The 27670-nt window shown below is 46.1% G+C and overlaps 1 protein-coding gene across 1 annotated transcript; it reads left to right on the forward strand.

Moving 5' to 3' along the window:
* Window positions 1–2861: 2861 nt before the first annotated feature.
* PLAT (plasminogen activator, tissue type) lies at window positions 2862–27002 on the forward strand. Its single transcript, XM_074939929.1, has 14 exons — window positions 2862–2993; window positions 13081–13181; window positions 14601–14640; window positions 15054–15185; window positions 17783–17896; window positions 18306–18480; window positions 19300–19391; window positions 19687–19858; window positions 20234–20319; window positions 20714–20909; window positions 22012–22148; window positions 22224–22364; window positions 24123–24268; window positions 25145–27002. Exons 2-14 carry the CDS (start codon window positions 13119–13121, stop codon window positions 25301–25303), a joined length of 1653 nt encoding a protein of 550 aa, XP_074796030.1. The 5' UTR covers window positions 2862–2993; window positions 13081–13118; the 3' UTR covers window positions 25304–27002.
* The last annotated feature ends 668 nt before the right edge of the window (window positions 27003–27670 follow it).

A 27670-nucleotide genomic window follows, 5' to 3' on the forward strand; every position in this document is an offset into this window, starting at 1 on the left:
GCTACATCACTGCACACAGATATGATAACCAAGTCCAAAAGCACCCTTGCTACTTGCTTTGTGAGTGACTCATGAAGAGAAGGATGTGATAAGGCCCCAGTCAAGGGAAGACAAGGCCTCAGAGGGAAGGTATCTCCTCACTGCATGGAAATCATGCCAAATTCAAAGGTTCACCAGCATAGTTGTAGTTTGACTTCTATATTTGGGGGGGAAGCTCCAATCAGGCCAATGAGGCTGGCGGGGGGCAAATTTTGCACCTGCCTTAGGCTTGCAGTTTGGGGGGGCAATGTCCCACTGTTCCCCCCAAACTATGCACAGGCCAGCCCTTCCTCTTGCTAAAGGTGCCGGGTAACCCTCATCACAGAGCCTGACAGGGGCTCTTTCCAGCTATTTCATGGGTTCTCAAACTGGAGGTAGTGACCCCTCAGGGGATCGTGAGGTTATTGTGTGTGTGTGGGGGGGGTCGCAGTAAGCCTCCACCCCCAAATCCCACTTCATCTCCAGCATTTATAATAGTGTTAAATACAAAAGTGTTTTTAATTTATAAGGGAGGTCGCACTCAGAGGTTTGCTGTGTGAAAGGGGTCACCAGTACACAAGTTTGAGAACCCCTGAGCTATTTCCTGAAAGTGAAAGCCTTTCACACACTGGTTTCTCTGGACATGCTACCAGACTGTACTTTCAGTGTGAAGTTGAGAGCAGGAATCTGATTCCTATTGAATCAGCTTCTTCATAATTCCTGCATATCTATTATTGCAGCAATTATCTCATCAGAGTAAACCTGCGTGCAATGATAATGCCATAGCGTCCAGCTCTAAGGCTGCCATCTTGTCCTTTGCCCTTCATGCTTACACACAGTAGTACCTATAGAGCTATATGTCAAATCGCTCTGAGACAAGCCCCTCTCCCTCAGCTTCTCTGGCTCCATAACCCCCCATATGTAGTACCCTTGTCTTATATACTCAAGTCATTAGTATTTACTGATGCAGGAGATGAGACTAGATGACCCAATTGTCCCTTCTGGCCTTAAATTGTATAAAATTCCTCATAAGAGAGCTAATTTCTCTGACTGCTTCTCTAGAACTGAACTCATCTGTGCCTTGGCAGGGCAACCATTCCTGCTCTAAAAAGTCCATGGGGTTTTCATAAAGCATTACAAACTCTCCAGTCTTTCCCCTCCACACCCATCACTGACAGCAAACCAACCAAGTGTTAATTCCTTCCTTTTTAGCAGCGTTGCCTATTGTGGCCTTTTCCTGGAAAGGAGCCTGTAGTTCATGCTGCTTCCAGATATTTCAGCCAAATGCTCCATCTTTATGATCTGAACCCAATCCGATCTGCCTCAGGGAATCAGAAGTTAGGGACAGAAAGGTTTGATGTCATGTTTGGTCCTTCCACCCAATCCCTCCTCCAATGGTATAAGACAGCTTTGTTCCTATGGGAATTTCTGAAGGGCTTTAATTGGTTATTACTGGTTTTAGGTTGTTGGCTCTAAGGATCAGTCATAGTCTTAGATGGACTCAAATAATGAAAAACAATTTAACTTGTTGGTCCTTAAATTGCTATTCCCAATTCCCCCCTAAACACTCTCTAGCCTTGAGCCTCCCACCCAATGTCTATTTTCCCAAGAGCCCTAATTTAATCTCTGAGTGTCAATGATTCCCCTAAGATTGCCTCCCACTTACCTGGTCACAGACAGTCATATGGGGCTACACTAAAAGGCTGAGAAATATCCAGGATCTCAGATGAGGCAGCAAGAATCTCCTGAGAGCGAAGAGAAAAGCTAAAGAATCTCTGTTAAAAGATACAGGGTGTATAAAGATCCTAGTAGTTAACCAGGGAACTGGGCAATAAAGAACTCAGACCTCTGCTGCTGTTGTTAAAATCAGGTAGCCTCTATTTAAAGAGCATCATCAATGTGCCACAAGTTCTCCTTTTCTTTTTTCATCAATGTTGGTGCCCCTGCATAAACATGTAAGACACAGTCCCTGCCCCAGAGAGGAAAGGCCTAACCTTTAGAGAAAAGTGGCCATTTGAGAGAGTGTAGCATCCACTAGTGGAGAGGTAGACTGGGTGCATGCAGGTTCTTATGTCAGGTGCTAGGAGAGCATTATCCCAGCACAGGGCCTCAGACTGCAAAATTCAAACCTAGATTCAACATGTCCAGTATCTGGCTGTGTTTGGACTCAAGGATTTTTTTGAGGCCCTCGTCTACTCTCCCGCTTCCTCCAGTTATCTCTCTCACACCCTTTCCTGCCATGTCCTCTCCCCCGTACATTGCTCTGTACTCTCTATGGCTGCGGGACAGGTTTGTTCCACTCACAGATTGGGGTCTCTTTTTCTAGTGATGTGAATAGGCACCATTCAGAGACAGACTCCTAGTGCATTATGTGCCTGAACTGCATCATCTGCCTGTTTAGCGTGGGAAGCTCCCTGGAGGAGGGACATGGTCTTTCTCTATAGTTTGCACAGCACCATTTAAGCTGATGGCCCAAGGAAATAATGAAGTTTTGTATCTCTTGGGGCATTGTGTGGGTGGTTCTCTGCCCCCCATTCCTGGAACCAGGATGAAGGTTCTCTTTGTAAGTAGCACTTATCTGATCTGTTCCTGGCTCTCAAAAGGAGTCAAAAGGCAATGATACCAAAAAGACGCTGTGGAGTCACTAACTGCTTTCTGATTAGGACCATGAATAATACTGATTGGATGAGAGCCAGGATGTGTTCTGCTGACTTCATCAGGCACTTCTCCTCCCCCTCATCTTTGCAAAAAACTAACCCAGCCCATCCTGACCTCATCACTGCAGCCTACCACTGTGTATCTTTTCCGCTGGGTGAAAAAGTCCCCCCCCCCCCCAAAGTCTCCACCCCCTTGACTGGCATTTTAAGGAGGACACTGGAGCTGTTTAGAGAGATCAGAGCTCAGACATATTCAAAGCACATCCAGGCTACACTGAAAGGAAACCATCAGCAGCATACAGAAGAGGAGAAGTGAAGGTATGTGTTATTCTGCACCTGTCTGTGCAGAGTCTTTCCCTTCCCCCTATGGCTTAGTGTTGCAATAAGAGTAGAGCAGGGGTAAATAAGGTCACACTTCTGATATTAATTATTACTACTTAATTAATTAGCATGATGTACGGCGCTTTAGAATGTGGAATTTAACTTAGCTGTTTCTTTTCAGCCTCTGGGGAGAACTATAAAGTTGGGGACAGATGGTGCTTTCCAGTTCTCTTAGGAAAGCCTTGCTACCCCAAGTCAGGGAAAAGTGGAGCAGCTAAAGGACTGACAGCCTCTGGCACTGAACTGCACTTGGGTAGGAGCCCCCTGCACAGCGAAAAAGAAAATAATAGTGTAAATAAAAAGAACAGATCTTCCAATAGCAACAAAAGACCCAGAGTGCCAGCTGTGAAATTATCATTTGTCCTGCTCATGAGATGGGCTAAAGTAGGGGTCAGACTGCACATTTCTCTTCAGGATTCCTGTCTAAGCAGGGATGACAGAGGGGCCTCCGTGGGCTCTCTAGGCTTCTTCCTCTTCCCAAACACAACCAGCGCTATAGCAAATCTTCAGAACAATTCCCAAAGGGGAAATCAGACTTCACAAATGTCAAGGGAATGGTGTATTTCAGAGACACTGAAGGGATATAATATAAATATAAATGCCCTGTCTATGGAGGTGGCAGCCAGGAAGAAATAGTAAGAAACTAGGCACCACAATGCTCAGTACAGGACTGGAATACTTGTGGCACCTTAGAGACTAACCAATTTATTTGAGCATAAGCTTTCGTGAGCTACAGCTCACTTCATCGGATGCATACTGTGGAAAGTGAAGATGATCTTTTTATATACACACACAGCATGAAAAAAATACCTCCTCCCACCCCACTCTCCTGCTGGTAATAGCTTATCTAAAGTGATCACTCTCCTTACAATGTGTATGATAATCAATCCTTTTCTTTTTGCAAATACAGACTAACACGGCTGTTACTCTGAAACCAGTACAGGACTGGGGCACTACAACTCCTCTCAGCAGGCAGTAAAGGGGAGAAAGGCACTAAGACTCTTTCTCCCTGCAGACAGGAGGGGCAGTAAGGCCCAGACTTTATGCCCCTCTGATCAGAGCTAAATCAGCTTAGAGAAGTATCAGCACAAATGGCAAACAGCTACTGATTCCAAATTCAGAGTCAAGGCAATGGGCTCTAAAGAGAAGAGCATGAAACTGGGAGTCAGGACGCCTGACTTTTAATCTCTATTCTGCCTCTGACTGTCAATGTGACCTTGGGTGAGTCTCTTCACTTCCATGGGTCTCACTTTCCCCACCTTTAAATTGGGAGTAACATTTATTTACCTATTACTGAGGAGAGTTGTGATGCTTAAATCATTAACGTGGAACATGTGAAGTTCAAAGTATTCTTGTTTATGAGACGTCTGCAGAGATGTAGCTGCGTCTGCAGAGTGCAGCATCCCTTTGCTGTGTTGATTCCAGACCGGTAATGAGTTACGTGCTAACAACACAACACGTGCATTAGGTGCACTAACTCCGTACTGCTCTCCAGCTGTGTTTAGCACAAGGTTATCGTGACATCATCAGGCAGGTGCACCAGGATCCAGATGTGCGGTTCTGGGGGTAGACTAGTTACATGCTACCCAGCTCACTTGGTGTTGTGCAGAGGTTTGCACTTGGGATGGCATTGCACTAAGGGCATGTCTACACTACACTGTATCTGGGAGGGAGTGAGCGACCCCGTCTGGATCCACAGTCTCATGCTAGCCCATTAAAAATAGCTATGTAGATACTACGGTTCAGGTTGGAGATTGGAATCGGAAGCCTGGCAGTGGGGAGAAGAGGGCAGCTTGAGAGCCTGAGCTGCCACATCAAAACACTGTTTACACAGCTATTTTTAGAATGCCAGCAGGAACCCGTTACCACAAGTCTGTGGACCAAGGCTGCGAGGCTTGCTCCCAGATTCTGTGTAGACATGCCCTAAAAGTGCAGCCATTAACCTCTGCACTGACTCCCAATCGATTTCTACACAAGACAGCCTGGGGGTGTTTTCTCTAGTCAGACCGTAAATGCTTTGGGAAAAGGTCTGTCTCCTTAGGTGTCTGTAGCACAGCAGATCCCTGATCCTGGACTGCACACACACTCTGGGCTTCACACCACTTAATATATTCCTTTAAAACCTCAATCCAAACATTGTAAAAACACCCTATCATAGCCAAATATCCTCTTTCATCTTCCCCCATCCTATTTCCCCCTCCCTCCTCTTTGTTTCTCTACTTAACTTCAGACAAGAAATGAGTTCATTCAAAACAGAACATTTGCCCATTTACATAAATGCCCCAGGTCTGCACAAATCAAGCAGATTCTAATCCATTTAGAATTCCATAAGAATCCAGCCAGAAAGTACTTTTAAAGTGACAGCATCAATTATAGTATGACCTGGATTACCTTTAATGTATCTTATACAGAACGAAAGTGTCAGCACAGTAAATCCAGCCCTTTCTATCTTATCGCTGGATTAATTTACCAACGGATATGGTGGATTCTCCATCACTGGCAATTTTTAAATCATAAGTGGATGATGTTCTAAAAGATTTGCTCTAGGAATTATTTTGGAGGAGTTCTATGGCCTGCTATATACAAGGAGGTGAGACTAGATGATCACAATGGTCCCTTCTGGCCTTGGAATCTATTTGCTGGTCACGGGGCAGAAGCGTTAAGGGTCAGAGCAACAGGAATAACTAGGCCAGAGGCAGCTGGGCAAAAAAGATTATTGCTAGAAGGTCTCTGCTTCTATCCATGTAAACATTCTCATATTTTCGGAAATCCATGTGCTTTCCTAGATAGGGCTTATCATTCAGAACACTCTGATTGGGTAAGGCACAACCGAGGCCAGGGATAAGACTGGGCAAACAACGGGCAAACATCAGTTACCAGCCTTCCAAGCACACTGGACATCAGAACTGCCCTACAGCTACAAATAAGGGACTATGCACTCATTTCTGTGCATTGGAGAGGCGCTGGCCTGGAAGGCATAGCAAGGGTTATTGGAACAAAGGAATCAGATGACATCCATGAGATACAGGAAGCACTATTTGGTACAAAGAAAATTAAAGGATATGGGCTGCAGGTCAGCACTGCTAGAGTGTACAGTAGACTAGAACACATTAAAAACTGACTAACAAGCTAAGTGTAATTGGGACAGAATTTGTTTTATATTTAATTCACACTTTAAGTAGCTCTGATGCTTTTTAAATGGAAGATTCTCCTCTCATACCAGTCTCCAAGATTTTAATATAAAATCTTTCAGGATATAAAAACATCTGATTCCTCCTTTTTCCTATCAGAACAAGCTCCGGTTCCACCTGATTCCACACAGCCCAACTCCTGCTAGGTGACTACCCAGGTTAGCTCCAATACTTTGTTCTACTGCAGGAAATTCGGACTTTGACACAACTGGCTTATTTCCAGGGAATCCTAAATTTCCTCAGAAGAAATGGCTCAGACACTCTCTCTTCCACAGACATACTTGCTGGAGTATTAGTTCAGAAATTCTTCCTCTCAGATGAGTAAAGTCTCACTTCCCTTAATGAGGTTTAAGAACCTCCATTCTCATGTGCAGCTTTAAGAAGAGGAATTGCAGCCTCCCTCTGGCTGGCAAGAGTGACATTGGTCCTATGGTGCTGATTACCATCCAGTTATGGTTATACGGCAGCATCTGTAAAAATTCAAAGAAGTCATAGCATAGCCCTGATTTCAGGCAATAGCCTGAGGGCTTCTGTGTAATAAATTGGCACTAGATTTGATCAACAGTCTTGTGACTTTAGGGTAACAAAGATTGAGATGCTACTTTGCTACAGCACTCCTGGGGACTTTAGAGGCTTATGTCAGATTAATGTCCATATTCCTGAGAATCATTGCCTGTTTGGAAAATGTTTCTGCACTTTTTTTTTTTTTTTTTTAAAGCCTGCTACATAGCAGGGACCCCCTTGTACAAGGAATTTGGTAAAGCCAGGGCCCTGAAAGTCTTTCCTGGGAGATTCTGTGAACATCCAGGACTTTACCACTGAAATGTGGAAATATCTGTGCATCCTCAAAACTCTTTCTCCAGGTCTGACATCTGGAGATTTTTTTAAAGTACCTGTAACACTCTCACATGCCCTCTTGAATCCCCCACTTTTTTCAGACCTATCATGAGACATGGTAGCCTACACTCTGCTGTTACCACTGCTCCCTCTGATTCAGGGCCTGGAATAGTTCACTTGGGTCTTTTGCTTTTCCATCAATCAAACCCCATTTCCTAAAACAAGACTTATTTTCATTTTCTCTCTCTCTGCTTTTGTTCCTGACCTGATGACTGACTAATCTGTCATCTTTGCATTCAGCCAGCCATTATCCAGCTGCCCTTACTGGCTTTATTTAAATAGCGGAGCCTGAACTCCAGATTTATGAAATATCAGTTCTTTCAAATACTTGAGCCAACTTTCTGCTCTCTCAAGGAAGCCTGATGTAGACAAGCAGAGGAGACAGAGAAATGAGAAAAGTTGAGAGCAGATGAATGATATGGCAGAAATACGTGTGACTGCAGAATAATCCTATAATTTAGAAACTGATAGAAGATATGGAAACAAAATCCTCTTGCTGCTCCTCCTATTTCCTGCTATCTAGAGCAGTCAGTACACCCTTGGAGGAAGACAGAAGCAAAATCCCTTACTTTTATGATGCTCTTGCCACAATGTAGTGAGTCTATTTACATGACAGTTGGACAAAAAAAAAAAATCACTAGTTTCTGACTGCAGCACCAGTAACACTGGGGGTTCTGAAATCTCTCATGTTGGGTACAGAGGGCAGTCACTAGCAATCTCATGAGAAGTCTCCCCACTCTGGCAGTGTATCCTACCTTGTTTAATTGGAAAAAAAATGTCCCTAGTATGATTATAGGTGAAAATGACTTACTTGAAGGGAGCTGTGCAAGTCTATGGCACTTTACTGAATGTCCCTGTACCTAGGAATTTACCATGTAACCCAGGCAAATATGATACATGGAACCAGATATCCGATACTTAATTATAGGCTTGATCCAGGAAACACTTGGTGAAATTCGTTGGCCTGTGTTATGCAGGATCAGAAGGACCTTAACATCTGTGGCTCATAAATGTGGAAACACAAAGTGCTGGAGTGCCCTTTAGTGCTATTTTGCTCCCAGAGTGGAGTCCCTATGAACTGTATACTACTAATTCTAATCTACCTTCCTCAGTAACCTAATCTCTGCTGTATCACATGCCTTTAACATTAGTATAGAGCCCCTTTATTAACCCAAAAAGAAAAGGAGTACTTGTGGCACCTTAGAGACTAACAAATTTATTTCAGTGTAAGCTTTTGTGAGCTACAATGAGCTGTAGCTCACGAAAGCTTAGAATCATAGAATATCAGGGTTGGAATGGACCTCAGGAGGTCATCTAGTCCAACTGCCTGCTCAAAGCAAGACCAATCCCCAACTAAATCATCCCAGCCAGGGCTTTGTCAAGCCCGACCTTAAAAATATCTAAGGAAGGAGATTCCACCACCTCCCTAGGTAACACATTCCAGTGTTTCACCACCCTCCTTGTGAAAAAGTTTTTCCTAATATCCAACCTAAACCTCCCCCACTGCAACTTGAGACCATTACTCCTTGTTCTGCCATCAGCTATCACTGAGAACAGTCTAGATCCATCCTCTTTGGAACCCCCTTTCAGGTAGTTGAAAGCAGCTATCAAATCCCCCCTCATTCTCCTCTTCCGCAGACTAAACAATCCCAGTTCCCTCGGCCTGTCCTCATAAATCATGTGTTCCAGTCCCCTAATCATTTTTTATTGCCCTCCACTGGATTCTTTCCAATTTTTCCACATCCTTCTTGTAGTGTGGGGCCCAAAACTGGACACCGTACTCCAGATGAGGCCTCATCAATGTCGAATAGAGGGAAACAATCACGTCCCTCGATCTGCTGGCAATGCCCCAATGTATACATCCCAAAATGCCATTGGCCTTCTTGGCAACAAGGGCACACTGTTGACTCATATCCAGCTTCTCATCCACTGTAACCCCTAGGTCCTTTTCTGCAGAACTGCGGCCGAGCCATTCGGTCCCTAGCCTGTAGCGGTGCATGGGATTCTTCCATCCTAAGTGCAGGACTCTGCACTTGTCCTTGTTGAACCTCATCCGATTTCTTTTGGCCCAATCCTCCAATTTGTCTAGGTCCCTCTGTATCCTATCCCTACCCTCCAGCGTATCTACCTCTCCTCCCAGTTTAGTGTCATCTGCAAACTTGCTGAGGGTGCAATCCACACCATCCTCCAGATCATTTATGAAGATATTGAACAAAACCGGCCCCAGGACCGACCCTTGGGGCACTCCACTTGATACCAGCTGCCAACTAGACATGGAGCCATTGATCACTACCCGTTGAGCCCGACAATCTAGCCAGCTTTCTATCCACCTTTTAGTCCATTCATCCAGCCCATACTTCTTTAACTTGCTGGCAAGAATACTGTGGGAGACCATGTCAAAAGCTTTGCTAAAGTCAAGGAACAACGTGTCCACCGCTTTCCCCTCATCCACAGAGCCAGTTATCTCGTCATAGAAGGCAATTAGATTAGTCAGGCATGACTTGCCCTTGGTGAATCCATGCTGACTGTTCCTGATCACTTTCCTCTTCTCTAAGTGCTTCAGAATTGATTCCTTGAGGACCTGCTCCATGATTTTTCCAAGGACTGAGGTGAGGCTGCCTGGCCTGTAGTTCCCAGGATCCTCCTCCTTCCCTTTTTTAAAGATGGGCACTACATTAGCCTTTTTCCAGTCATCCGGGACTTCCCCGGATCGCCATGAGTTTTCAAAGATAATGGCCAATGGCTCTGCAATCACATCCGCCAACTCCTTCGGCACTCTCGAATGCAGCGCATCCGGCCCCATGGACTTAAGCTCGTCCAGCTTTTCTAAATAGTCCCGAACCGCTTCTTTCTCCACAGAGGGCTGGTCACCTCCTCCCCATGCTGTGCTGCCCAGTGCAGTAGTCTGGGAGCTGACCTCGTTCGTGAAGACAGAGGCAAAAAAAGCATTGAGTACATTAGCTTTTTCCACATCCCCTCTCACTAGGTTGCCACCCTCATTCAGTAAGGGGCCCACGCTTTCCTTGACTTTCTTCTTGTTGCTAACATACCTGAAGAAACCCTTCTTGTTACTCTTAACATCTCTTGCTAGCTGCAACTCCAGGTGTGATTTGGCCTTCCTGCTTTCACTCCTGCATGCCCGAGCAATATTTTTATACTCTTCCCTGGTCATTTGTCCAGTCTTCCACTTCTTGTAAGCTTCTTTTTTGTGTTTAAGATCAGCAAGGATTTCACTGTTAAGCCAAGCTGGTCGCCTGCCATATTTACTATTCTTTCTACACATCGGGATGGTTTGTCCCTGTAACCTCAATAAGGATTCTTGAAAATACAGCCAGCTCTCCTGGACTCCTTTCCCCCTCATGTTATTCTCCCAGGGGATCCTGCCCATCAGTTCCCTGAGGGAGTCAAAGGCTGCTTTTCTGAAGTCCAGGGTCCGTATTCTGCTGCTCTCCTTTCTTCCCTGTGTCAGGATCCTGAACTCGACCATCTCATGGTCACTGCCTCCCAGGTTCCCATCCACTTTAGCTTCCCCTGCTAATTCTTCCCGATTTGTGAGCAGCAGGTCAAGAAGAGCTCTGCCCCTAGTTGGTTCCTCCAGCACTTGCAGCAGGAAATTGTCCCCTACCCTTTCCAAAAACTTCTTGGATTGTCTGTGCACTGCTGTATTACTCTCCCAGCAGATATCAGGGTGATTGAAGTCTCCCATGAGAACCAGGGCCTGCGATCTAGTAACTTCCGTGAGTTGCCGGAAGAAAGCCTCGTCCACCTTATCCCTTATGCTCAAATAATCTTGTTAGTCTCTAAGGTGCCACAAGTACTCCTTTTCTTTTTGCGGATACAGACTAACACGACTGCTACTCTGAAACCTGTCTTTATTATCCCAGTGTGACTCCTGGTTAGACAGTCAGGTTTATTACAAGTTCTTGAATTCAGTAACATTTCTCAAAAAGAAGATGAATTTCCCCTGTAGTTGTTAAACTCATGCTCTCAAGGTCAGGATTTGCAGGAGATCGCTTATATACCCTCGTCTCCCTAATCTTTTATTGTTGCTATGAGGTCTCTGAGATAACTGAAGAAAAAGGAAGCCCCTGAAGAAAAAGGAAGATGAAAGTAGTGCTATGAGACCAGAGCAAAGCTGCACTGCCCCTGTGGGGAACAGACCCTCTCAAAGAGCCCCTCACTGCCTACACCCCTTATTCCAGGGTGTTCTACTTGTGCGAGGATAAGAACAGTGCCTGGGTCCATACAGGAGCAGTAATGGATGTTATCAGTTTGGATTAGAGAATTTTACATATAAAAATGTTTTAATCTGCTCAGGACTGATGTTCCATGATAAAAGCTTTCTGCAAGGTGCTCAATGGGGCTCTCCCCTCCCTCCAGCAACTTCCCCAAACCATGAAGTACTTCTCTACTGCTATCGTGAAGAAAATTACCTGTCTCTTGCCTTTGTTTGTGAACAGACTGGGGGAGGGGATACTGGAGAGAATGAAATGGCAGAGACGCCACTGCAGAGTTGAGTTATAAAGATCAGAGCTCATGTTGCTGCCATTAAGTCTGTCACCGAAGGAGGCTGAAAATGCTGCTCAGTAAAGAGGCAGGGAACACACAAGACTACTGAACTCCTCAGAGCCTGAATTTTCCCACTGTAATCAGTAGTGATCAGGGCAGCTCCAAGGAAATTCACTACCAGAAAGGAATTCTGCCAGCCAGGTAAGAAAGAGGACAGGGGAAGGAGAGAAGGAAAGTAATATATTCATTGGAAGACATGGATGCAGGCAGAGGTCTAAGTCTATTCTTCCTCTCAATCACATCAGATGAGCTAATGAACTGTGCAGGAATAGATTGTTTCCCAAGGTTACTGTTGTGGGGACAGAAGATGTAAAGATTTCTCATAAGGGCTGGAATAGAGCTTTGTCTGAAGTGACAGCTGCTGAGGTAGATTAAAGGGAATGAGAGGCTGTTGTGACTACAGGGAAGTGAGTCAAGGAAAGAAATGCATGCTTGAACAAGTGAGATGGAGTGCCAGACCACAAGCTAGCATCCCAGCCAACTAACCTACTTTCAACTGCCTGCAAGAGGGGCAGGATGATAGTTGAAATAAAGTCCAGACCATACAGGGCGTGGAGGTTAAAATACTGAAAAACAGATCTATTGCTTTAAATTCATTCATGCTGTCCACACCCCTGTCTGACACCAAGTTGGCCCGTCAGCCTTTTTTGGGTCCTCTAGAGCTGACACCCCAACCCAAACACTCCTACTCTTTCAGACACCTCATTTTGGCTTCTCTTGAGACACTGTATTCTGTTTTATTAGACAAATCTGGGAGTCACAATTTCTTTTGTGAGAGTCTCGAGTTCTCTGCTGCCACTCAGCACCCTTGGATTCCCACAGCCTGTGGAGACGTGACCTGGACTTGTCTCTTGCCAACGTCAACCCCCCAAGTAGTGCCAGACAGGCACTGCTTAGTGCCAGAGCCTAGGAACATGGTTTCTGCCATTTACCCCTGGGAGGTGGCAGTGCTTAAAGTGGCCTGAAAAAAGTAGGGGTCTGTCGTACCCTGGGAGCAGCAACTTTGGTAACTCAGTAAAGTGCAGCCTTCCATGACACAGCTCAATTTTTTTTACTCTTTTCCCCCCTCCCAGGTCTGCAACCCCTGGCAACCCCTCCCCTCCTCCCCCTGCCACTTTAAACAGTGGGAGGTGGGTCTGGTTCCAGACTGTCAGGACCCTTCCAAGTTACACCAAGGCTCCTAGACTCTCAAATTGAGATTTGCAAATGCAAAGCCAACTCAGGGATTTAGCCACTCCCTGCAAGCCTCCTTCCCTCTGAAAAATCCGTGGGAGCTGTATGGATAAAAGCTCTTGTTTGCTTTGACAATATCAACCTCTGCTCAAACTGGAGGCTCACTGCTCACCGTTTTTGTTTGTTTTTTTTAGATTCTGAGATTTGAAGGAAACCCTGGAAAACACAGAGGATGGAAGGGAAACTCCTGTGTCTGTACCTGCTGATGGCAGCAATCACCACTCTGCAGTGCCAGGTAAGAGGTCAACATGCCAGTGCCACTCTGGGAGATCCCTGGAGGGTCCTAGCACCCCTTGGTGCCCTAACCCTGGTCTGGCAGCACTCATCTCTTCTTGCCGGAGCCTCCAGTGGTCTCTGCTGGTCAGGAGACGGGGCAGAGTTAAACAGTTATACAAGTCAGAGAGAGAAAAGCTGTAAGAGGGTACCAAAGTTCAGCTCTAGGCCCAGGCTGCAATTGTTCCCTGCAGTGAATTATTCAGGGCAGTTTTTAATTGTACCAAGCAATGCGCCTTCCGTCACTCTCTTTGGGTGACTGTCCACAGCCAGATACCCCTGACTGTTAGCAAAGGCTCCATCACAGGAGTGGCCATCCTAGCCTGAGAAGGAGCCAGAATTTACTGATGTACATTGCCAAAGAGCTACAGTAATACATCAGCAGCACCCCCCCCCCATCAGTTTCCCCCCAGCTCCCAGCGCTACCCACCCACCGGCAGCCCTGCCGATCAGCGCCTCCCTCTCCCACCTCCCGATCAGCTGTTTCGTGGTGTACAGGAGGCTCTGGGAGGGAGGGGGAGGAGAAAGAGCACGGCAGGCTCAGGGGAGGGGGCGGGAAGGGGTGGAGTGGGGGCAGGGCCTGTGGCAGAGCCAGGGGTTGAGCAGTGAGCGTCCTCTGGCACATTGGAAAGTTGGTGCCTGGAGTTCCAGCCCTGGAGTCGGTGCCTAGACAAGGAGCCACATATTAACTTCTAAAGAGCCGCATGTGGCTCCGGAGCCACAGGTTGGCCACCCTTGCTGATCATGTTCAACCTTTGCTTGATTTCCCCACATCAGTCTTACTTACACCATCCTATCATCCTCAATTACACTTGACCATTTGAATTTATGCAGAGGGTTACCACATCCCTTAGTCTCAGATATTGTGTGGCCTCAAAACCGCAGACCCAGAAGAATTCTAACTTTCTTAGTTCTTAATCTTTCCTCATTAGCAAGCCACTCCGCTCTTCAGTCATTTGTGCTGCTTTGTGTTACTTGGGACCAGATTAAATAGAATCTCTTTGTGGGAGTATTTCTATTCCCCATACCTTAATGGCAACACATGCTTTTCCCTCTACCTCTGGGCCTGGGGAAGGGCAGTTGCCTAAATTCTCATCTATGGCATTTGCACAGAAATAGTACATGGTGGTTAGCACATGTAAATTGTGTGCAACTGGAAGGATCCTTAATGCGCAACCCCAGGAACATGAGCCAATTTGTGCTTGGTCCCTGCTATCCTGGACTATTATACATGTGTCTAAGGCACTCCCCACAATACCAGAAATGCCACACTGAGGAGGGTGGGAGGAGTGTGTCTCAAAGCTCTCCAGATTTTGGGAGCACTTGGTAATTGAATCTCTAAGACAGCAGCCACTCAGGCTTCCTCTTTCTCTGCTTGCAGGAGCTCCTTGTGCGCCTCAAACGGGGAGCCAGATCTAAAGGTAAGGAGGGGAGAGGAAACTCATTCTAACTTGGGCTAAGCAGATGTGCAGGGCAAAGCAGGCTGGTGCTGAGGAAGTGAAAACAGGGCCAGGCTCATGCTCCAACTATGCCCATTCTCATAGGCTGTACTGACAAAGATTTGGCCACGGAAGATATGGAGAACATACCCAGCATGCTGTAATACACACACACACACTTCTACATCCAACAGCACAGCAGGGAGCACACACACTTCTACATCCAACAGCACAGCAGGGAGAGGGACACAGCAGCTCTGGCCTGGGAAGGGAAGAGAGCTCTGTTAACAGAGGGGAGCATTCTGCTGTCCGGGGAGGGGTGCGGAGCACAGCCTCTATGGTCAGACAACCCCATTTGCCTTTTCCTAAGGAGGGTTTCCTGTCTCCAATTGCAGCCACTTGCACTGACCGTTCATCCCGACAGATTTATCAGCAGAGGGAGACCTGGCTACGACTTGCAGGAGGCAGAGTAGAATATTGTGTGTGTGACAATGGTTGGAGTCGTTGCCACAGCGTGCCTGTCAGAAGTGAGTATGGAGCAGGAGCTGGGAAGGGAAAGGGGAGCATCTGCATTTCCAGCATTCAGCCCTGTTAGACAGAAAGGGGGACTCTGCTCTGGAGGGAATGATGATTGTGCACAGAGAATCTGGGGTTTACATGGATGCACTAGGATGTGCCTACTCATTGAGGCAGGAGTAAGAGTGCAGGCTGGGCCAGAGAGGTAAGCAGAGATCAGAGCCAAAGCATGTGCCAGGGTGAGTGGGGAAGATGGAGGAAAGGGGTGGAGGTGTGTACAAGCTGGACCAGAGACAGGAAACAAGGCGCATGTCTGGCAACTTGCCAGAGAGAAATGGGCAGTAAGGAGGCTGAGAGGAGAGGTCACAAATCATAGTTTATGGCCAAAAAGGATCAACAGATCATTTAGTCTGATCTCCTGTTTATCACAGACTAGCAACACCACCCAGCACCCACAGTTATAACAAAAATTATACAGCCCACATGAGAATACACTATTATGAGAGGATAGGAGGGATAAAGGTGCACCAATGTCGCAGGCCCCTGCAGTGGCAGAGAAATGATTAAGATAGATATACCCAAATAATCTGGGCAAGTGACCCGAGCCCACAGAAGAAAGTGATAAAACCCAAGCTTTCTGCCAAACTGACTTGGGGGAAAATTCCTTCCCAGCCTCACATATAGGGTCAGTGATGCCCTGGCAGGAACCAGCCAGTGAAGCACCAGATACAGAGATGCCACCTCAGAGCCCTAAATCACTCTGCCCAATGTCCCTTTTCTAGCTGGGGCTAGGCCTGATGCTTCAGAGGAAGGGGATTTTAAAAAGTGGGGGGGGGCAGGGGGAATCGCTTCCTGACCCCTGCCAGTTGCCAGCTGAAACCCAGAAGCATGAGCTTTTAGGAACATAAGACAATCTGGAAACGAGCCCTAGGACTGCTGTGCATTTCCCTTCCATCACAAGCAACCCCATCATACCATCACACTCATAAATTTATCCAACTCTCAGTTAAAACTAAGTTGTTTGCCCCGATAACTCCTATTGGGAACAGTCTAATTTCTAGCCCAGATTTGTTCATGGCCAGTTTATATCCATTTGTTTGTGTGCCCACATTGTCCTTTAGTTTAAATAGCTCTTCATCCTCCCTGGTAATTACCCCTTTTTGATGTTTTTACACAGAGTAATCAGAGCCCCTCTCAGCCTTCTTTTTGCTAGACTAAGCAAGCCAAGTCCTTCTAAGTCTCCTCTCATAAGACAGGCTCTCCGTTCCCCTGATCATCCTAGTAGCTCTTCTCTGCATTGGTTCCAGTTTGAATTCATATTTCTTGAACATGGGTGACCAGCACTGTACACAGTATTCCGAACGAGGTCTTACAAGGATACCTTGTACAATGGCATTAGTTCTTCTCTATCACTACTGGAAATGACTTGTCTGATACATCCTAGGATTGAATTTGCCTTTTTCACAGCTGCATCACACTGGTAGATCAGTCATCCTGTGCTGTGAGGGACCTCCACACCCAGGTCTCACTCCTCATCTGTCACCTCCAACTGATGAGCTCCCAACTTGTAGTAGAAATTCTTATTAGACCCTTATACTTTGTATGGTTGAATTTCATCCCATTTCTGTCACTCCAGTCTTCTAGATCATCCAGATCTTCCTATATAATAATCCGATCCTCCTCACGATGTCTCCCAACTCTGTATGATCAGCAAATTTCATTAGCACATGCCCAAGTTTGGTGCCAAGGTCATTAATAAAAATATTGAATAAGATTAGTCTCAAGAGCAATCCCTGAGGAACTCCACTGGCAACTCCCTCCAGTCTGATAATTCACCTTTCAGCACAACCCACTGCGTTCTCCCCTTTAGCCAGTTCCTTATCCATCTTAAAATGCTTGTACTGATCCCCATCTTCCCTGATTTAACTAATAGTTTCCCATGTGGTACCATGTCAAATGATTTACTGAAGTCCAAGTATATTAAATTTACTGCACTTCCCTTATTTTAAAAAATCAGTTATTTTCTCAAAGAAGGAAATCAGGTTAGTCTGGCACAACCTACCTTTGGTAAACCCATGTTGCATTACATCCCCTTTACCATTACATCCATGAATTTAATTATTCTTTCCTTCACAATTTGTTCTAAAGCCTTGCATACTACTGAAGTCAGACTAACAGGTCTGTAATTACCCAATCACTTCCCCCTCACCCCCTTTCTTAAACATAGATATGATGTTAAGTATTCTCCATCATATGGTATTAACCCCAAAGAGAAAGATTTATTCAAAATCCTTGCTACCTGACTATCAGTCTCATGTGCCAGTTCTTTCCATATTCTGGGTTGGAAGTTACCTGGTCTCCCCAATTTGAGCCCATTAAAATCTAAGTTTTCCTTCCACCTAAGATGTGGTAATTTCCATTTCTAGACCCTCATTTCCATCAGCTGTACTACACTTATTCACATGTTCCATATTATCATCCTTATTGAAAGCTAAAGCAAAGTATTCATTTACTTTTGGGGCCATACTAGTTTCTCAGATGGGGAGATATTCATGGCTGCCTGCGGATGTGAAATCTAATGAGGTTTCCTGGCTTGTTTGCTTGACAGGATGTGCTCACAAGAAATGTTACAATGGGGGTCAGTGCAAGCAGGCATTATACTCCCCTCTGCACTTCATCTGTCAGTGCAGTCAAGGCTTCTCTGGGAAGAACTGTGAGATAGGTGAGTGCATGTGCAGTGAGTACAGCTACATATGACTCGGGGAATGGGGAAGGGTTTGGCCACCCAGAGCTGTGGGAAGAGCTACCCAGAGGTTGCTGCAATGTAACAGGCCCTGAGCTATGCTGTCTCTATTTATTTCAGAGCTAATGCTACAGGGGATCTTATGCATCTGGGGGAAGGATACCTGTGCTGGTGGCCTGACCATAGATATATACTTTCTAGCCTCGGGGATGAAGACCCTCTGCTACACATGGGGTCTGGACTGGCCTGTTGAGGCATTTATGCTGGGCTACTGACTGTGGTAGCTAGGGTCCCTCCACAAGGGAACAGCTCTCAGAAGCTCAGGGGAGGGAAGCAGAGTCCATGTGGGACCAGTTTGAAGCTACCACTTTGCTTCCCTGTTGCTTAGATACCGAAGTCCCATGTTACACAGACCTGGGAGCAACATATAGGGGGACGTGGAGCGTGACTGAGAGTGGGAGTGAGTGCTTAAACTGGAATATCAGCATGTTGGCTCAGAAAAAGTACAATGGGCGGAGAGCAGATGCTGCTCAACTGGGACTTGGCAATCACAACTACTGCAGGTGAGAGGCACTGGTGATGAGGGAGTATAACACTGTGGGGAGGCCCTCTCAGGGGTGACCTGACATGGGGCTACTGGAGAACACTTATGGGAGAGAAGTGGGTCTTGGAACTCTCAGGGTGGTGGCCTGGAGAGTGGGGCCCTGAAGCAGGCTCAGAACGAACTGGGACAGAGTGGCTAATGGTTCTCAGATGGGTGACCTGGGAATAGTGACCTTGGCATGGGACTGAAGAGCTGCTGTAACCTTGTTTTGTTTTGGGAGGAACTGTTTAGCATAAGAGATCTGTGGCACCTCATGTGGATAAAAGGGTTTAAATTTGGTACTGAAAAAGACAGTCATTCTTTGCATGAGCAGATTAAGGGGAAACTAAGGAAGGTCACACCTGATCTGCTGAGGTTGCCCGTGACAGGGTTTCCCTGTAACAGTACCACAAAGAAGCGGGGATTGTATGTTGAAAGGGCCAGGAAGCTACTTTCTTCCTAGGCCCTACATTCTGGCTCTCCCACAGGGGATTTCACTCTGCTTCAAGCTGCATATCTAATCACCCCCTTTGTTCCTTTCTCCCACCCTTGCCTCTGTACCTGAAACCCCCTTCCTGAGCCAATCTACCTAGCCACCACCTGCCTCTCCAAACCTTCCTTAAATAACCCAATCCCTAGTGCTCTCTGCATCAGCATTGCATACGTGTAAGCTACAAACAACACTCCACTCCTCCTGCCTTCCATTTAACAATCAACATTCCTCAAGTTACTCAGCTAGACTGCCAGGGCTGGACTATGCATTGGTATGGAGTTATATACACGTTACCATCTCTCTCAGGAACCCAGATGAGGACTCCAAACCCTGGTGCCATGTCTACAAAGGGGGGCAGTATACCTGGGAATACTGCAGCACACCTGCTTGCTTAAAAGGTATGTGCAGGGCCAGAGGGGATACCTGCTGTGGAGACTAGATTTTTAAGGGGTCCCTAGGCCCACAGACATTTCCATAGGCTGCAGAATTGAGCACTTTAAACTACATTTAAGCTTCTAACTTTTCTGGCTGAAAAGAAAGCGTCTTACTGATGTAGTGGGGATTATTAGTGAGAGGAGATCTTTTTGGAAGAGGAGGCAACAGTTGATGCACTATATAAACAGCTGAGGAGGTGATGCTGGGAACAGTTAGCAGCTGGTACTAATCAGTTAATCTGCAGATTTCTTGTTGCAGGAGAGGAGGACTGCTTTTCTGGGAAGGGCATAGAGTACCGGGGCAGCCACAGCACTACCAGCTCTGGTGCCACCTGTCTGAGATGGGACTCCAAAACCATTGCCAACAAATTCTACACAGCTTGGAGGTTCAATGCCCACCAGCTGGGTCTTGGGAGCCACAATTTCTGCCGGTAGGTAGGGAGTTAATTCACAATTTTTACAAGGTACCTCCCTTGCCCCATTCTCCCTAAGGTGCAGCTCTGACCTGTCACATGAATTAGGACATAGGGGATACACAGTATTCCAGGGAACATGCCTGGCCACAGAGCGATTATCTTTGTGATGTCACTCCATGCATGCAGTTTTCTGCAGATACTACTAGGCACAGATCTGCTATCCTTCAGTGAAAGCTCACAAGGTGGCCTTGTCCCTAAGTTACACTCGAAGGATACAGACAGTTTTTGGAAAACAATGCTTTTCTCCATTGTCCCCTCCCCCACCAGGCTCTCTACAGGTCCAGTGGGAATGTGAGCAGCTGAAACAGCTTCCCCTTTTCTGTATTCCAGAAACCCTGACAATGACTCCAGGCCATGGTGCCACGTGCTGGAGGCAGGCCAGCCAAAGTGGGAATACTGCGACGTGCCTGTCTGCTGTAAGGGACATCCCCACACTCGCTCTCCCCTGACTTTTCTCTTCCTTTCAATCCCCACTGCTCTGCTTCTTGCCATTGTCACACTCAAGCCCCTTTCAGTAAGGTAAGAGCTGGATTGCCGCTGTGGCAGAGCAGCAGGGGAGTCTGTGGCTCCCACACAGGTGTCTCTTCCAGACTTGCAAGGAAGGCAGGAGAATGGGGGGCACGTGCAGGGCTTCCTTGCTGTCTTTCCTGCCCATGTGGCAGGTTTCCAAGGGGTAAGAGAAATCAGGTCATCAACAGCATTGTGTCCAGTGCTGCTTCAGCAGATGCTAAGCACATGGAGGCTTTTTACCCCATGAGAGAGGCTTTGTGCTGTGGCCCTTATTCTGATTTCTGTGTTTGTCATCCACAGCCACGTGTGGCCTACGGCAGCACAAAGTGGCCCAATTCCGAATTAAAGGCGGCCTCTATGCAGACATTACCTCCCACCCGTGGCAGGCTGCCATTTTTGCCAGGTATCGTCGAGTGACTGGGGAGCATTTCCTGTGTGGAGGAATCCTGATCAACTCCTGCTGGGTCCTGTCAGCTGCCCATTGTTTCCAGGAGAGGTGAGAGAAGAATCCAGTTAGCGCCTCTGGCATAGGGACTAGATACGGGGTCTCCCGATTGCAGCAGTGGGAGTACTGAGAGAAAAAGATCCCAGTGCCCTGACTACCCTTCCATGGTAGACACTGAGCCAGGGTGGGAGCTGCTGCAAGCAGAGGGAGTCCGAGTAACCGTGCCCTTCAGAACCTCTTGCTCCCTACGTTACTTTCCCAGCTATAGAATAAGATCCTCCCCACCACCACCACCCTTGGGGATGCAGGACAGCTTATAATAGATACAAAGGTCCCCTCATATCACCTCCCTCACTGCTGCAGCTAGGAAGGCACTCTCCTGCAGCGGCAGCACAGTGAAGGAAGGCAAGGCTGTGGTCTTGGGCTAGGCCTACTGTACTTAAGAACTATAGTGTAGGAATAGTGGGGTTTAAACTCTGCAACTTCCTGTCAATCTCATTCTTTTTGAGTTAACCCTGCATCTGTTAAGCTAGGCTCAAATCTGGGGAATGGGAGCGATTGTTGCAGTGACTGCTTTATACAGAAAATTTACTACACAGTAATGGAGACCCCATCCCACTGTGCATGGCTCCATCGAGGCCCCATCTGGAACCCTGCATGCTACTCTAGTTACTGAGTTTAAGAAAGGATTATCTGATTGTTTTTTTTTTCTCTGAGCGAGAGAGAGAGAATACAAAGGAAGCATCTGGAGTTATCAAAAGTCCTACAGTAAAGAGATGGTCAAGATGAACATGGCCAGTATCAAGAAAGGAGCTTGGGAGGCAAACAAGCTGTGGGACACAAGATACCTCAAGGAGACTAAGAATTAATCTGTTATACAGGGCAATGAGAATAGAACTTGGGGCAGCCTGAGACATGGCGGGGTGGGGGGAGAGAAGGGGAAAGCAGATGAGATTTTCCACTGTATGCAATAGTCAGTACTATGAGGAAGATGAGGACACCCCTGAATATAAATCCAGACTGACTGGTTATGTAAGGATTATGTAACAATTCTACATGAGAAAAAGTTGAGCTCCTGCTGGGCAGCTGACACCTTCAAAGGATGGGTCTCGAGTTGAAGCTGGGAGACGCTCAAAGCTCTTTCGTTGTCCAGGTTTAGTGTCAACCAGCTAAAGATTGTACTGGGTAGGACCTATCGAATGATCCCTGAGGAGAATGAGCAGCAATTCCAAGTGGAGAAATACATCCTGCATAGCAAATTTGACCCAGAAACTTATGACAATGATATCGGTAAGAACTTCCCTAGCCACACATTCAGAAACTGCACCACCAGCCCAAGCCTGTTCTTATACATTTTCTTTTCAGTTCTGTTACAGCTGAAGTCTGGGTCAGAAGAGTGTGCTAATGAAATGGACACTGTCCGCACTGTCTGCCTCCCAGAGCCAGGACTTCGGCTGCCTGACTGGACGGAATGTGAGATCTCTGGCTACGGCAAGCATGAGGAATGTAAGGAGATGATGTACCCTATGTAAGGGATTCTTCCACAGGGCTCCTGTCCCTCACCTTCATATTTAAAAGAACCAAGTTGTCCCTGGAATCACTACTACTGTAGTTAGAATTACAGTGACTATACACCTCAGGCCAAATTCTGCCCTGAGTTATACCTGTAGCACCCTACTGAGCTCCATCCCTTGTATGAAACCTACAGACAGTGGGGAAGTATCTTGGGAGGTGCAAGACTCAAGCACAACAAATGAGCTAGGTGGAACACGGCAGCCTTAACGCCGTATTTCCTCCTCTTAATTTATATGTAGAAAGATTCTCTCTCACTCATTCTCCTGGAAATAATTCTCCTGTCAAGTGTTATTGCACAGTTGCAGATCATGCCACTATATTCTAGTAAAGCACAATATCTGTATGATGCTTAGAAACAAGAGAAACAGCAATAAGAACAGATGTTTAGAAGCCAACTAAACCACAGCTAGATTATTTCTAGTTGGCTTTTTTAAAAAAGTGTTTATCCATCTAGATATGCAAATAGCTGTCTGGTGGAAATAAGTCTTTTTGGCCATCTTCCCCTATCCCCTGGCTCCTTCCTACTGCCTGTTATCCCTAATCTTGCATCTTTTCTCTCAATAAATTGCATGTCCTTCAAAGTAAGGGCCGACTGTTTGTGCAGGATCCAGCATAGTAGAGCCCAGATTCTGACTGGGGCCTCTCCATGCTGCTGTAGTTATGCCTCCAAGCGTATATCAGTGTACTTTTAGGACAAACAGAGGGTTAAGTGACAAAGTGTTAAAGGAAGCTAATCCTTAAAAAGCATCCTTTGGTGAAACCTCATTTGAAATCAAGTTTTATGTTTCTGAAAAATCGTTTGACAGATAAAAACTATTCTGCCAAGTTTCAGGCCAATGCAGCTTGAAATGACCAAGATATTAACCTCTCAAAACACAAGTTTTGTCCCTTTTGAGTTCAGTAGAGCCATAATGCATTCCTATCTAGTTACATATGATCGAGTCTGCATGTATACAGATAGGACATCTGGTTCCCATTAGAGCAAGTCTAATCCCCTAAAGCCATAACCCCTTTCAGAGAGCTCACAATATTATCCCTCACCCTCACCCCTCCCTAACTTTACACAATTAACAAACCATTTTACCAAACAAAAGCTTTAGCTGAAATGGAAGGCTTTTAGTGGATGCAATTTAGGACACTACAATCAGCTGAGAGAAGCCATATCCTGTCCCAGCTAGGTCCGAAGCAGTTTCCCAGCGCCAAAACAAAACCGATGGATTTTAAGTGACTCAAGTAGATAAGAGTTTTTTCTGTACCTACTTTAGAAACTTTGCTCTCCCTGATGATAGTTCTGGAATGGGGAGCGGGAAGGAGACTTGCAAAACCCCAGAGGTATCTGGGGGCAGCAGAACTAGGGAGGGATGGGGTAGTGCTCCAGCAATGGAAACTGTGTGGGCTCTGCCCCTGCATAAACTAGTGTGTGTGGGGTGGTGACAGCAGGACCCACAGGGACTGGAGCAGCTGCCATTGAGTCAGGGAGTAGGATCTGGAGGGACTGGAATGGGACTGGGAGCAGATATGTGAACCCCCCAGAACTCTCCTTCCAGCCTGAAACCAGCTGCTGCCCTCTCCCCCATTTCACTGTCAGTACCTCCCAAGTCCCCTTTCTATCCCTTTTCCCTATCCGTTTACAAGGAACTTCTGCTTCCCCCCCCCCCCCCCAATCAAATACATCCATTTCTCTTGCAGTTTCTCCTTTCTACTCGGAGCGGTTGAAGGAAGGTCATGTCAGACTGTTTCCACCTAGTCGCTGCACATCACAGCACCTGAACAAGACAGTCACTGAGAACATGCTGTGTGCAGGGGACACCAGGCAACTGGATGATGCCTGCAAGGTAAACCTACCCCTGTCCCTACCTGTTCCCTCTGGTTTCCTCCAGAAAATAGTTGCTAACAAAGCACTATGCTCCAATAAAGCAGAGCAAATGCAGCCCTGCATCAGCATATGGTGGGCTCTGGAGCAAGACTGTCCCTTGGTGATCCTGTAAGCTTCACAGCAGCGAGGAAGAGAGGTCACATTTAACCAAAATAAACATAGGACAAAAGGTATTGAAAACCCAAACTGCAGGAAATGTTACCAATAGCTGAGCAGGAAACCCCACCTGGTGCAGGGTTTCCTGTAACTTTTCTTTACAGAAACAGAACATGAAGTGCTCATCAGGGGGGTCTGTGATAGGACAGGGCACTGCCCCACAGAAATGGGACTAACAGGCAAAGGGGAGAGCATGCTCCAGTAGCATCAGAACTGGGGGGCAGAAATAGTTAAAGTTCCTAAAACAAAGCCCCACATATCAGCATCCATAATTCCCTAATGAGCATGTTCTCTACATACCACAGCATTATACAGTCACCACTTTACACAGTTGGGGGGGTGGGGGGCGGGAACCTGATCAAGATTCTTCTAGGATTATTGTACTTTAAAGATTCCTCATGCGAGTTTCAGACTCTGATTTTTACAGGGATGATGCTGGGAAGTATTTTAGGATCTCACTTTTTCCTTAGTATAGCAGAAGGGGTGTAGGATGCTATCCTAGTAAACACGGATCCTAATTTTTCAGAGGGGCTCTCACCAACTCTACTTGAAGCACGGCACATAAGCCGGGCAGTGCAGAGGAAGTATCTACAGGGAATCTAATATCGGAAGGCTTAGCGTCCAGTCAGCAAGTAAAGAAAGTGAACGAACCTCTTACTAACCTGCTTTCTCCTTGTAGGGTGACTCTGGAGGGCCTCTGGTCTGTATGAAGGATAATCGTATGCATCTGATTGGGATCATCAGCTGGGGAATAGGCTGTGGACGGAAAGACACACCAGGCATCTATACAAATGTGACTCGTTACCTTGACTGGATTCGGGACAAAATGAAACCCTGAAGGAGGAAAATGAATCACTCAAGGCCTTGCAGTCATGCCCCCACCCCTCCCGTACAGGAGGTACTAAGGATGCTGACAGGCGCTGCTGTTTGCACAAATGCCCTATGATCACTCACCTGTAGGGTGCAGGTGCACAGCAGAGTGGAGGGAGGGGCATACACTTTTTAGGTACTTTCTCTCTCCTCTTTAGAGATTATTAGCAGTGGGGTTTTTTGTTTTAAATTTTGTACCAGGTCATATAGACACAATGAAAAGTAAGTTCTCCCCCCCCCCACCCAGAAAACCCCCAAGTACTAACAAAGGAGTCTCTGCAGCCCACAGCAGTAGTGGGAGTGCATAGAAGGCAAAAAGGCACAAGTCTAAACTCTGGAAGCCATCTTCTCTCTCTTTTAGAGGGTAAGGTTATGACACTTGCACTATACTCCGAAGTATGTACACAGAAACATGACTGTAAATGCACTGTAGAGCTTGGACCATGTCCCATTTCCACCCCCACCTCAGAGGGTATGGGCTGCTGCTCAAATCCACTTCCACCTCCATATTTTCGTAAAATAAAAATATAGACATTATTTGGCGCTAGCCCCACCTCTCCAAGGTGCCCTTCAAAATCTAGAGAGGGGTAGACCGAGTGAAAGGGGATCATAGCTTGCGATGCAAAGAGAGAATCCAAGTTTTGTGATCTCAGGTGAAACAGCTGAAGATGAGCACACACTGAAAAGCATGGGATTAGAGGATGTTCTACCACCACCCTAGTTCCATGCAGTGGGATTCCTAGAATAAGTGAGCACTTTGCCTGATGTCAGTTTCACTCATAGGCACAAACATGCTAGGAGTCCATCCACTTGCTCAGAACAATCTTCTAATGACACTTATCTCCTGCAGCACTTTGAAAGATTATTTTTATACTATGCAGATATTTAAACTTTCCTGTATTTGTCAGTTTTGTTTTTTTGTATGACAGTATAATTCCTACCACTATACTGACTTTCTGGCAAACCTAGGCTTATCCCTAGGAATATTAAACTATATTGGTCTTCTGAATTCAGCTTTATTACCTCCAAAGTCATTATTAATATAAAGTTTGTCAATGAAAACAGACTGATTTACATTGCAAAAAAAGGCAAATGTCATTCTGGGATGTATTAACAGGAGAGCAATATGTAAGGCACAGTAAGTAACTGTACCATTCTAATCAGCACTGAGGAGGCCACAGCTGGAGTACTGTGCATCACATGTTAAGAAAGATGTGAAATTAGAGTCCAGAGGAGAGCCAACAAAAATGCTAAGAGTTTTAATAAACATGACCTGTGAAGAAAGGTTGAAAGAACTGGGTTTATCAAATTTGTAAAAAAAAAAAATGCTGTAAAGATGACAATTGATTGTTCTCCCTGTCCACAAAGGGGTAGGACAAGTAGGAATTGGCTTGCTTGTAGCAAGGGAGATGTAGGTTAGATATTAGGAAAAAACTCATCCTATAAGGATAGTTAAGCATTAAAACAGGTTAGCAAAGAGGTTGTGGAATCCCCCTCCTTGGAGGTTTAAGAACAGGTTAGACCAACACCTGTCTGGGATGGTATAGGTTTACTTAATCCTGCCTCTGGGATTAAGTAAACCTATACCATGAGAGCCCTTCTAGACCTATTTGACTATGACTGTGATATGGCTGCCAGGCTGAGAGAAATTCCACATGAGATGAAGGGCTGATCTTCACTGCAGCACTTAGTTTGAGTTCGTAAACTCAGAGGGGTTTGATTAGCAAAACCGAGGAGGTGCTGCTGCATCTGTACTTCATTACTAGCTCCAGCAGCACTCAAGCTTCATCCTATCCCGCCAGATAGCTTGAGTTTAAAGTACCATTCAGTTTGAGCTAGACCTTGGGGCATTAGGGACAAAACTCAAGTTATACTATGAGCTAACAATGCAATGAAATAAACTCTATCTTGCCCCCGTTTACTTTGGTAACTTGAACTGTTTGAGATTGGCTCTGGTATGAGCAGCAAAGCAAAATACATGGGTGGCTCAGCTCAACTCTTCATAGCAGTGCTGAAGTCCAAAATGTATGAACACACACAGGACAAGGCATACACTAATGGGTTTAAGTTGCAGCAAGGGAGATTTAGGTTAGACTTTAGGAAAAACTTTCTGACTGCAGGATAATTAAGCACTGGAAGAAATTACCTAAGGAGGTTATATAATCTCCATCACAGGAGGTTTTTAAGAACAGGTTAGACAAACACCTGTCAGGGATGGCCTAGATAATACTTAACCCTGCCTCAGTGCATGGGACTGGACTAGATGACCTACCAAGATTCCTTCCACTCCTGCATTTTTATGATTCTATGCTTGTTTATATACCAGCTACTCTTC

This window comes from Natator depressus, chromosome 26, assembly GCF_965152275.1.
Source record: "Natator depressus isolate rNatDep1 chromosome 26, rNatDep2.hap1, whole genome shotgun sequence".
NCBI classification, from domain to species: Eukaryota; Metazoa; Chordata; order Testudines; family Cheloniidae; genus Natator; species Natator depressus.